The 12,024-nt window shown below is 44.7% G+C and overlaps 1 protein-coding gene across 1 annotated transcript in view; it reads right to left on the bottom strand.

Moving 5' to 3' along the window:
* Positions 1-12,024, bottom strand: part of DNAH1 (dynein axonemal heavy chain 1) — a 78,194-nt gene that overhangs the window by 52,102 nt on the left and 14,068 nt on the right. The window contains 10 exon segments of the mRNA XM_065687635.1: positions 69-262; positions 825-975; positions 1,978-2,276; positions 3,424-3,635; positions 4,442-4,599; positions 5,853-6,108; positions 6,631-6,789; positions 8,174-8,306; positions 8,845-9,001; positions 9,496-9,670. Of these exon segments, the coding sequence (XP_065543707.1) occupies positions 69-262; positions 825-975; positions 1,978-2,276; positions 3,424-3,635; positions 4,442-4,599; positions 5,853-6,108; positions 6,631-6,789; positions 8,174-8,306; positions 8,845-9,001; positions 9,496-9,670 (1,894 nt within the window).

Here is a 12,024-nt window from a genome sequence, read left to right as displayed (position 1 = left end):
CATTCACACAACAGCTTCTGAAAAGGCTTCCATTTGGATTAGAGGTGCCTTTGTCAGAAGCCACTTACCTTAGCAAGTACTGGATGTCATTGTTATTTAGCTCCAAGAACTTCTTGTATCTCTTGGCATAGGCATGGAGAGGGATCATTGCCATTTGAATGGCAGAGCGCATAGTCTCACGTAATTTTTCCACTGCTGGTTCGTGCAAGCCCACTGAGTCAAGCAAAGGTGTGCCTGTGATAGCTACGTTCTCCAGCACGTACTGGAAAAGGAGAGAGATCTTTCATGACCAGGAGAGATAACCATGCCTGCAAGGGGTGAGGCAATCACCCGTGGCACCTTTGGGAGCGCATGCAGTCTGTCTTTCTACACTGTGTTAGGAATTGTTTTATTAGCTTTAAGTTGCCCCCACCAAAAAGAGGCTCTAGGGAGATGGGTCTTTCACAGTAACAGGCAGGATGCATACGCAGAAGAGATCTGCACCAGACTGACAAGCACTGGAAAAGGTGCTATTTCCTTTATGAATCTGTTTTTACCAGCTGCCATTCATTAGGGTAACCAGGCTACTTAGGACATGTCTCCACAGAACCTGCAGCACCAAAACAGAGATTGCAACCTCTTAAAATAGCTACAGGGTTGTGGAGCTTGCAGAAATCCTGTCAGAAGAGAACAGCATTAGCACAGTGCTGTGCCCAAATTAATTTAAGTGGATTTCCAACTATCTACTTCTACAACTCTCTCCTGCAGTACAAGCTCAGGGGTGTCTATGCCAAACTGCAATGCACTGAAGCTTGCACAACTGTGTCACTGGGGATGCAATTCACCTTCTCCAGCTGTGGGACAGTGTGTGTTGCCAGGATTCCCTCATCAAACAGAGAAATGAGGGACTTCTCAAAGCTCTCCGCAGGGGGGCTGAAGTGAACGCCGCTGGTGTCTAGCACAAGGTCTGTTCGAAAAAGTGGATTCCTCAGAGGCCTGCAGTGGGAAGAGACGAGGAAGAACAGGGATGTTTCGTGAGACAATGGCACACAATTATATTGCTCTGGTTCTGATATGAAAATGCCTACTGGACAGGAAAGCAGAGAAGAGGTAGGCTGTCCCATGCAGATTAAGGTATGAAACACTGCATTCTGAATTTACCAGCAAAGACATTTAGAACTTTTGTCTCTGAAAGGCAAAGGAAGTGTCAATCATGACATACTAAGACCCCCAAAGGTCATAACCTTATCTTGAGAATTGGAGCTGCTTTATAGAAAAAAAAAAAAGCAGATGCTCTTCAAACCAAGCATCCAGCGTCTCAAATATACTCCTAAAATGTACCTTCTAGAAGTTATACACAGTATCTCCCAATCTGGTACATTACCAGTGTGGCTCAGGATCTGCTGAAGTCAGTGTCAAGACTTCCACAGATTTCAAGGCAAGAGCTCTCATGTGAGTGGCAGCTTTTTATCTATTCTTCCTGTTTTCAATTTCTAAACCTTCCTTTTTTCATACCATAAAGAACAGAAATCTTAAATCGATACTCAGTGGAACAGAATTCTAGGCACTGTGACAACCCAAATCTGGCATTCTTTAGAGATCTCAGGCTAGATCCCACTCCTGAAACAGGCTAGATGCTACTCCTGAAATAAGCAGCAATGCCTCCTGGTATTTTTCCTGGCCTACAGAAAAAAAAGCTACTAGTAATTACTTGCTTCTCTGAGAAAGCTGGAAGTGGCTGATCTTCAAAACACTATGTCAAAGTAGCAGACGTTGGTTCTGAGGGGCTGCCTATATCACTAACAGCAACTGCTCTGTACTAACAGAGCAGCCAGCTCAGTGCCATTCTTCCACACTCAACCAAATGTGTCAGGTTGAGAACTAGAAGAAACAGCCCAACCTAAGGTCCCCACACAGTACAAAGCTTGCTTGTACAAACAATAGTTAGAAAGACAACGGCTCTGTTCTTTCCACCCCTTTTTTCTCTCCCTTCCTTACCTGTAGGGACTATTGATGAGGTCATCTCCCCATTTCATGTCCTGTGTGCAATTCAGGACACCATGGCAAGCATCCAGCACAAGCTGCGTGAAGCTGATCAGTGACTTCTGGACCAGATACCTCAGAGAGTCCTGAAGCATGAATCTGATGCGGTTCATCAGCTTACGCAGTTTGGACAGCAGGTAGACATCCCAGTTGGTCTGTTCCTGTTTGTACCAGTCTGTGTCTGCTTCTTTCAAGTTGCTCGTTACTGCAGTTGTTAGACTATCGATCCAAGTATTCTTGAGAAACATCTGAACCTAGGGCAGAGAAAAAAAGTAAGCTGTGTAATCCCCCAAGGATGATGGGAAAGCAGTATCGCAAGGTTAGCTGCTAGCTGGGGCTGCTGGACCTTTCTCTGCGGTGAAAGGCAACTGTTCTTTCAGAGCTGTGGCAGCTAAACAGTAGCTTTCAAATCCACGCACACAAATGTGGCATCTGAACCTGACCATACAACTCCTTCACTGACAAAAGACCTACAAAAAAAGCACCTGATATTAAAAAGCAGGAGTGCTCTATTCTTTCTTTTTATACACAGAGTTTCCTTTTTGTTCTCTTTTCTATACAGCAGTATCCCCAGAGCTGCCTGTGTCAGGGTCCCTCAAAAAAAGTTGTGTAGACAGTATGATGAACAAGGAAAGGACAGAATATGGTCTTCTCTTGACAAGTGAGGAGAAAGAGGGGGAGAAGCCAAGGGCAGCAGCAGTCTGCAGTGTTTTAATTTATAAAAATACCACCAAGTGGTAAAAATACCACTTTTGCTCCACAGGCAGCTGCTGTTTGTGGGTAACAGAACAACCTCAATCACCAAGTGGATGACAGCACAGCCCAGCTATAGCAGCATGGGACTGGGAAGGACCAGCTCATGTCCTCTGCCACTGATTTAGTGTGCAACCCTGTGCAAGCTCCTCTGTGTGGCCACCTCCAGAGTGCAATGGACTGTCCTCATCTAGAGAGCAAAAAGATCTTTTGCTGAAAGTTAGCAGAGTTGCAGATTTTTGTTCTAGTCTGTTTGTTGTCATTGCAAGCGGAGTAATTAAATACATAAAGAACATAGGGTGTAGAAATGCATTACCCCCATGAGTGCTTCAGGGGAAATCAAAGCTGTTGTGACTTGCAGCTGGACAGACAGAGAAATAAAAACAAAAACAAAAAGGAAACTTTTGAGTGCCCACCAGGATTGTTAGCTGCATGGAAACCAGGAGGAGGAAAGCCCATTACTCCCCATATCCCAGTGAACTTGACACGAATATGCAAAGTCCTCACTGCTGCACCCACAGTATCTCATTTGAAAGCTCATCCATTTCCATCCAGGGAATTGCTCTGCAGCTGCTACATCTGCCTAATACACACTGATGGCCCTGCTGGCTGCTCCATGTGCTCACCCCCCACGCTTCCTCTGCTCACCTCATTGAAGGTCTGGGTCTGGATCTGTTCAAATTCCTCCAAGCAAACATACTTGGCCAAGGCTGTGTTAAACAGAGACATGATGGCTACCTTGTTACACTCATCTTGCACCTCTGTAAGGAGAAGGATGACTTCTGGCCTCTTCAGGAGTGAGACAAAGTTGAAATCTTCCTTTTGTTTCTTAAAAGGATAGTCTGGGATACAGACGAGCCCTGGCACCAAGAAAGAATATTATTGCCTGCAACAGCCATCCCAGCTTCTGTTTAAGAGGAAGAGTACAGCTCCCTTTGGGACAGTGCTTGGGAAAAGGACTCTCCTCTGATGCATAGGCCTTACCATGTAGCAGCTTCAGCACATAGCTGAGTGAAAGGGAGTTTCTGCTCTGCAGCAGACACTTTCTGCAGGCTCCCATCAGGGGCTGAGGGACTGTCTTGGTTCCTGACCTTCCTATGGCTTTGGCCATGAAAAAGATCACAGGATTTGAAGAATTATTCCACTGAGGCTTCAAGGCACAGCCGAGCCATCTCATCTTTGAGAGGCTACCTGTGGACCACCTCAAGGCTATCCAACCTTGGGGATTGTGAAGTGCACAAAATACCACCCCAATCCCTCACCTTTTACTGTGGCCGTTATCCTCCAGTTTGAGACTCTGGAAAAGCCTGAGCTCTCTTCCACATATGAGGTATGGCACAGCTGAGCAGCCCAAGCACAGTGCGGAGCAGAAGGCAGTTAAGCTAATTACACTGCCTGCATTTGGTGCCATTAAGGGTACACCTGCAGAGTTACTGCAGATTTGCTGACAGATGATAATGTGTTATACTGAGGTAACACAAACATGCAAATATACCCTAAAAAAGAGCAGACATACTCAAGTCTCATCTAATCACCTGACATGGCCCCTTATGAGCCCTAACCATTAACACGAACCTAAAAGTTTCTACAATAAAGTGTGAATCCTATCAAAGACAAGAGGTCCCATAGCCATGCTGAATTCCAACTGCTTCACTGTGTTCCATACCTTTCTCTGGTACTTTCTCCTCCTGTTTGTCTGGCAAGGTGACATAAGAAAACATCTCAGGTTTGGAAGCGACAACTCTGTCAAAACTAATCTTGTTCATGGTACGTTCAAAGTCTAATCTCACTTCTTTCTCCAGGCAACACACACGGTCTAATATCCTATTACAAGACATGGAAACAATGATAACTCAAGGTGTTTGAGCAGAAGTATGTTTGGAGCTTTACGGCAAACCCCATCCTTCACTGCCTCCCTCCTGGATTTGCTAACCCTGAAGCTCACCTACTACTGAATGCATTAGGAGAGCTATGCAGACAATGAAGCAGCCAGCAAGCTATCAAATAGACATGTAATGGCAGAGGCGAGTGGGAACCTGGGAACTATGACTGCAGCCTTCTAAAGTGCCTTTTCAACTCAAAGCAAAATCTCCACTGGGGAAAAGCATTACAATGCAAGGGGAAATTAGCAAGAACTGAGGAAGCTAGCTGGTAGTTCTGGAAAAGCTGGGCTATCCAAACTGTCCTCCCAACTGCGTTTTGCCGAAACCTCTTGACATCAGTTTCCTCAGCCAGAACATGTGTGTAAGTGCTGAAAACCTGCTTTATTTGTAGGAAAAGCAAATAAAGAAAATCATCATACTCCACCTGAAGCAGAGTACTCTTCTCTAAGCCTGTATTTCTGCTCAGAGACTGATTACTCTCCTAGTCTCTAGCTTAGGCTGGCAGCCCATTCAGCCCTTCACACCTTCCTGTCTCTGAGCAGGGCAATCAGTCATGGCTGATTCCCAGTGACACCACCAATGGCTCATGATTCATCAGCACAGAGACTCTTAAAACATCTTCCTGATACGAACTGCATCTTAAAGAGACGCTCGATTATATCCAGGTGGAAATATCCTATTCTATCTGCTTCACCCTGTGCAGATCATCTTTTGATTTGTTTTAGCAGCTATTAATAGACAGAAGAGTCACCAGCAACCAACTCTCTGGAGATAGCTGGTGGTTTGCAGATCAATCCAGCAATGACTGATCTGTTACCTGGAAGCACAGGGAGACAGCAAGGTCAACCATGCCATTACTGTCCAACCTTCCTGCTGTTAAATGCCACTTAGTTGCAGGTCTAAGCACGGCTTGTGGATTTGCAAATGAAAAATACATCTGCTTCACCTGAGACTACTGACAGATCACCCACCCTGCACATGTGCTCCTGGAGTTTTTGTCATACCCACTTCTGATGACACCCTGGGCAAGAGGGTGGTGTGCATGTGCACAAGCTGGAAGGCAGATGAGATCGATGATCTATGAGCTGGACACTCAAGATTTGCCTCCATTGCCACTTGTTTTGTAGCCCTATAAAGTCCTACAGCGTTAATGGACTGAAGGCTGAGATTCCAGACATGTACTTGATACCTTACCTCTTCTCTGCTTTCCTCAGTTCGGGAGTGTTCATAGCCCAGAATTTCATTCTCTGCAGACTCTCCTCACTGATGCTATTTAGACCATCTGTGGGCATGCAGTCCATATACAAGTTATACAGAAGCAGTGCCTGCGTCTTCTTACGCAAGTTGTCAGCAGAAACTACTCTCTGTGCAAACACCCGGGGATCTTCAGCCAGAAACAACAGGCAAACACGTGGCACCCAGTACTGATATGGCAACAATGGGGCTCTTCCTGGGAAATGAAAGCAAAGCTTACAGGAGTCTACAGGGAAAACAAAACTCAGAATGGCTTGGATTTCAGACAGCAGCTTTTTGATGGACAATATAATTGGGCTGGCTTACTGAAGATCAAACTGAGGGGCCAAAGTTGAAGACAGCAAGAGGCAAGGAGTACAGAATTAGCACTATCTCCAAACCTTTCAAGAGGGGGTACTTCATCTTAATCTGTCCACGTTCCCCTTCAAGATGGTATTGGCCTAGAAAGACCATCATTTAACTGTTCCTGCAGGCAGAAAAGATGGGAGACTGAGAAAAAAGAAAGATACTTCCAAAGGGAAGACCTCAAATAGGTTGTCAAATTAAGGTGTGGAGTTCTCTCCCCTGGAGGTTTTTTCTGGGCAGGTTGAGCAGACGTATCAAGAGTGGTAACAGGGAAAGGAAATAAAATGAGGTCTTGATGTCCCTCCCATCCCCACCTAAGATGGCATACTTCAGAGTATATGCCAGGTCCCAAAGGGCCATACTCAAAACGCACCTTCTGAAGTTACTCCTCCATTGAGGATGGGTCTCCCTTCCTCATTCCGTACCATCCCATTCTTTGTTTTATGGACCAAGTAGAGCTTTGTCTTCTTGTCATAATCCAGAACACCAACATCAATCCACTGGTAGATTAATTTCGGGCTTTTAGGGGCCTCTGAGAGAATCAAGGATTAAAACAGGCTTAGTCCATTCTCCTGGAGGCTACAGCAAAAGGACTTTCCTGATCAGAGTGGTGATGCTACATTTAATAGTTTGAATATCGGTCAATCTCTCATGATTTCTGCTGTGATCAAGTAAATAACGAACTCAGATCCTACAGCTTACCATTTCCAACTGTTTGCACACACCAGAGCCCTTTGTTTTCCTCCTCTTATTTCTGTGGGCTCCTTGTGGACCACCTTCCCACCTCCTGCTTCAGGCACTCCCACTCATTTCCAGCTATAGCCTCATATTTGGGTCCTGTACGCCCCTAACATCTTCTTTCAGCCCTTATGACCCACATGGGCTCTTTGGTGATCCCATTCCCCTTCCCCATGGGTGGTCTTGCCCTGTGTCTCCACAAGCTCTCATTCTTCTCATTGGGAGTGGGTGTAAAACCCTGTATGCTCTCTTCCAATCTATTATTTCTCCAGGTCATTCCCAGGGCATTTAATTCTTAAATATTCAGATCGTCTTAGAAGCTGGGCGGTGCTAACCTGACAGATACATATCGATATCAATATAGATACAGGTCAGGATAGTGTTACATTGAGGTTGAGAAGGGATGCTATTAACCACTGGTCTGACCTACAGGAATTTGCAACAGCACTGGCACTATACAGACATCAGCGGTCTCACCTTCCTCAGGGCCCAAAGGGTCTGACTACAGCTGCAAGCTGCACTCAGCCATCACATGCTGGCTGCCTGAGATTCCACACAGCTTCTGTTTTATGCTTAGATTTTGCAGACAGCCCTGCCTCTGAAGGTTGCTCCAGAGCTGTAGTCAATATGCATGCCAGTTCCTGTGCTTTAAAGTTAGTGCACTTGTGATGATATCAGCTGCAGCCATAACTGGACATTTGTACAGTTGTACCTAGTGATGCCTTCTCATTGGGAAAGCTCTGAGTGACAGGAAAACAATGTCCACATCACTTAATTTGCCTCAGATTTACTACTTGGATTTTCACTACTGTCTGAACTTGACTTCTGATCCTGCACTTGCAGTGAATCCAGGTAGAACACACTGCATGCAAGTTAACCAACTTTATGATGATACCTACACATCAATAAAGTGAAATTTTGACTGTACTGATTTCCAGGCACAGAAGCAGGAGGGCAAAATGCAGAAGCTAGTACTAAAAATATGGAAGCAGTCAGTCCTGGGCAGGACTGAGAGTTGATGAGACCTCTGATCTCTGACTTCCTGAGCCTGGTCAAGATGAAGTATTGCTTTCTGCTATTCAGAGCCACATGCATCAGAATCTAAGTGCTCCCTTTTCTGAACAGGCCTGAAACTGTTAACATGGTCTCACTTCAGCACTAAGTCATTTAAGCTTTACCGTGTCCAAGAACATCATCTGTAGGTAAAAGTGCTTTTCCAGGCACTGGCTTTCTATCATGAGATCCTGGTTCCAGTCCTAGTGAGATCCACTCCTCTGGAGTTCGACAGTCATACTCCTCATCATCAAATATCTAAAAAACCAGGACACAAGTGAAATTAAGTCTTACGTCAGAGAGAAGAAAATATCCCATACAAAATTTTCTGAGAGGAAAATTAACACCCAGGTCCTAAATGGCTACAAAGATGGGAAAGAGTCCCAGTGCAAAAGCTGTGCTCATCTCAGTCTTCTCCCAGACAACAACATCTGTACCTCTAGCCCTTTCCTAGGAAGCACAGACCCTAGAAAAGACCCTCACCACCTGGAGAGATCTCATGCAATAATACTGCTGACTACTGTATTCGGAAGGGAACACGGAACACCTTTTCTTCGGACACACAAATGACAGTGAGGAGCACCCTCAAGAATTGTTAGGTGTATGGAAGTTGTGGGCCCCCTGCAGAAGATGCTCAGCATCTTGTGGAGATTCTTCAGAGCACAAGCCTGCTCTAAAGCATTTCCTTGTTCTATTGCCTGTTGTATCAATAAAGGCCAAGTGTCCTGCAACTGTCTGAACCGTCCTGTGGTATAAGCAATGAGATAGATCACAAGTGCCAAATGCGCTCTCTTACCTTTAACGGGAGGTAGATGGGAAGGAGAGGATCTTTCTTATCCTCAATTGTTGGCATATTGCCAGGATCGTGGTGCCTTGGCATGAGCTGATTGGAGTCTATCCCCTTGCTGGATAAAAGCTGTGCGATATCAAAGCTGAGATACAGCCGTCTCCTCCTGTTTTGAATCGGAATGGGAAAAAACCACTTAATGCACCCAGAAGCGCTCACAAGGTACAACTCCACTTTCGGATCATGTATCCCTATCAGTAAAGAAATTTTTGAACACATGGAGCTGCATACATGTCTATTTCTACCTTCATTTATAGAATAAATACCTATAATGAACATCTAGTCCAATTTATAAATTATATACACATATATACACTATGCCAATATTTATATTCTAGAGCATACACCAAAGTAGAAATTAAAAACTGCGAGAAAAAGATAAAATAAACACTCTTTAAAAATATATTTTCTTCCTGTATGCCAATGAATTGTCTTCTGCACCCCCTGCAATGCACATCCCCCACTTTGGAGACCACTGCCTTACAGGATAGTATTTTCGTAAAGATTTTTGACATGTCAAGTCTTGAAAGCAGAAATTAACACCCTCATCTGCTCTGTTCATTCCATAATGATGTCTCTAGCCACTTTCTGGTTACCTACCTCTCTATTTCAATGCTCCGAGGGCACTGCCCTGGAAGCACTTGGTTAGGAACCTGCACTTTGGGGATATATGATTGTACTGGGAAATCTGACTTGGTGAGGTTCTCAGTGGTTGGTCCCATCACTTGCTTATGCAGCACACTTCCAAGATCCTCAGGCATCCTGAAGGTTGTGACTAAGGGACAGAGAAACACACATCTGAAACCACCAGCCATCACTCTGCTTTACATTCACACACTAGAGAACTGTGCTGTCTCCTGGGTTGTCTGCAGAAGTCATTTCACTAAGTTTATGACAAAAATCAAGTAGATATCAAAAGGGAAACAGAAAGGAAGACCTTTATTTCCACTACAACATGTCCTTACAGTTTTCCAGTATCAAAGTGATGGCATAGAAAAAGCCTCCACTGAGAATTACTGTGATGCACCTTCTTAGGAGGTAGGGCACTGACCTGGCTTTAAGGAGCTCTGTTCTGTTCCCAGCTTTGTAACAGACTCTCTACAAGATCGTGGGCAAGTTCCTGTCTACAGTGCATGGCTTCCCTCCCTCTCAGAAAGGGGTGGGATTCCCCATGTGCTGTGGGGGGCCCTGAGACCAAGAGTCAGTCCTAGCTGGGAGGAACTCATTTAAAATGGTGGTAAAGGAATGCTGCAGGAGGGAACAAGCTGCTCAGGTCATTTTTAGGTGCTGAAGTCCCTGTTCACACCTTACTTGGGACTAACCTCTCCTCAGTTTCTGCTCAAGCAAACCTCCCACTCACATCTGCAGTGGTGCGAGAAAAAACTGAGTTGAACAGCCACCAATCTCACGATTCGGCCAAATGTTTTCAATGGAAATTGGACCAAGCAGAAAGTATACATTTCCAAGAGTTGGCTGAAATCAAACCATGTCATTTACCCCATAAATAAACCAAACTGTTCATATTGCTAAACAAGCTGCAAATAATAGAACAGCAGCAAACTGGGAATTTGAAGCTTAACCTAAATTAAGTAATTGCATGCAAGCTTTAAAAAGCACTATTCCCTCAACAGAGCTAAGCATTGACCTAAAAATAGATTTTAGTGGAGAGCTTTCCATTTGATGAACTTTCACACTCTGCTGAGGATAAACTTAAGGTTCTGGCTTGTAAGCAGGTTTTCTGGAGGTCAGGCTTTGGACGCAGTCCTTCACCCTGCTCCATGTGCTTCTGCTTGTGAGGTGTAACCCCTTGATTTCGAAGTAGTTGTGCAGAGCAGCCAATAATACTGAAGCCAGACACATTTCAGGATGATCAGGTACAGAAAGGGTCCTCTAAGAGGTCATTCCCTTTACCCTTCTAAATGGTGCCTGACTCAACCCTTGTAGCTGTACTTTGTCTGCTTAGGGAGTAATGGAAATGGCCTCTGAACTGGCTCCTCTCTACTCATCTCTCTCAGGAAGCGTGCCTAGCTTGCAACAAATATGATCCAAACATTTGCATTGTCCATCCCAATATGTACGATTTACAATAATGTCAAGGAATTCCTAAAATGCAGGTCCTTAGCTTCATACATATCTCTTGCTTATGGTCTTCACAGAATGACCCTGATTAATATTTGTTGTCAGGGAGCACAGCTGTTCCAAAACATCCATGCAAAATCCATGGCCCCATCCATTATGGCTCTTCGTGCACTATCAACTATTTATGTCAATACTTAGTGTTTCATTTGCATTTACATTTCAGCTTGATAGCTTCTTCCCCCTTGAAGGAGCAGCAGATCATAAATAGAGATCTGTCTCCACTTGTTAGGGATGAGTCTAGCTTGTCAAGATTCACTTGAGGATGCAGTCATTTGTCCTCACTCATGAAAACAAATGTCACTTCCATGCACAGGAAGGTGGTAAATATAGTTACCATCTTTCTCTAAGACTAAAATCCTCTCACATGTATGCTTTCTCCCCACCTGCTGCCAGCTTATGATCCATATACCCAAGAGTGTTCAACGGGCCAGGAGAGTGCTGGCAAACTTTTGTTTTCCTATTTTTGAGCATCCATGATACAAACTCTTGTAAGCAGGTGGGACCAGCAGCTCTGTATGCACAAAGACCCCTTGCATCTAAAGAGATTAAGCTGTTGCAGGGTGCAGTTGGAAGGAGAATGAATAAACGAGAGTACCATGATTTTGGCTATGGGCATCTAGACTCTGAATATAACTCTCACACACAGGTCCCAGTTTAACAGGAAAGGGGCATTTATGGCTCCATATGCGATGACAACACGTAGAAATTGAATGCTCTCCTGGCATACAGCCCGTAAGACCATAACGCCTGTGGGCAGCAACATGGTCCACCCTGAAGCCTGGGGGAAGTGCATATACGCAGGAAAAAAGAAAGCATGGTTTTACCACCCAGTCAGATCACTTTGCTCCACCTCTAAATTCACTTTTCAGAGACTTTCACACAGCTAAGTACCATTCCTGGGCACTGAGAGGAGAAGGAAAGCAAAGCACTAATTTAGTCATCAGCCTAGCTCCCAGCATACTCATTATGGCCAGCCTTAAGAGTTATGGC

Source organism: Lathamus discolor, chromosome 7, assembly GCF_037157495.1.
Source record: "Lathamus discolor isolate bLatDis1 chromosome 7, bLatDis1.hap1, whole genome shotgun sequence".
NCBI classification, from domain to species: Eukaryota; Metazoa; Chordata; class Aves; order Psittaciformes; family Psittacidae; genus Lathamus; species Lathamus discolor.
The sequence above is the reverse complement of the archived record's forward strand: the minus strand, read 5'-3'. Positions and strand labels throughout refer to the sequence as shown.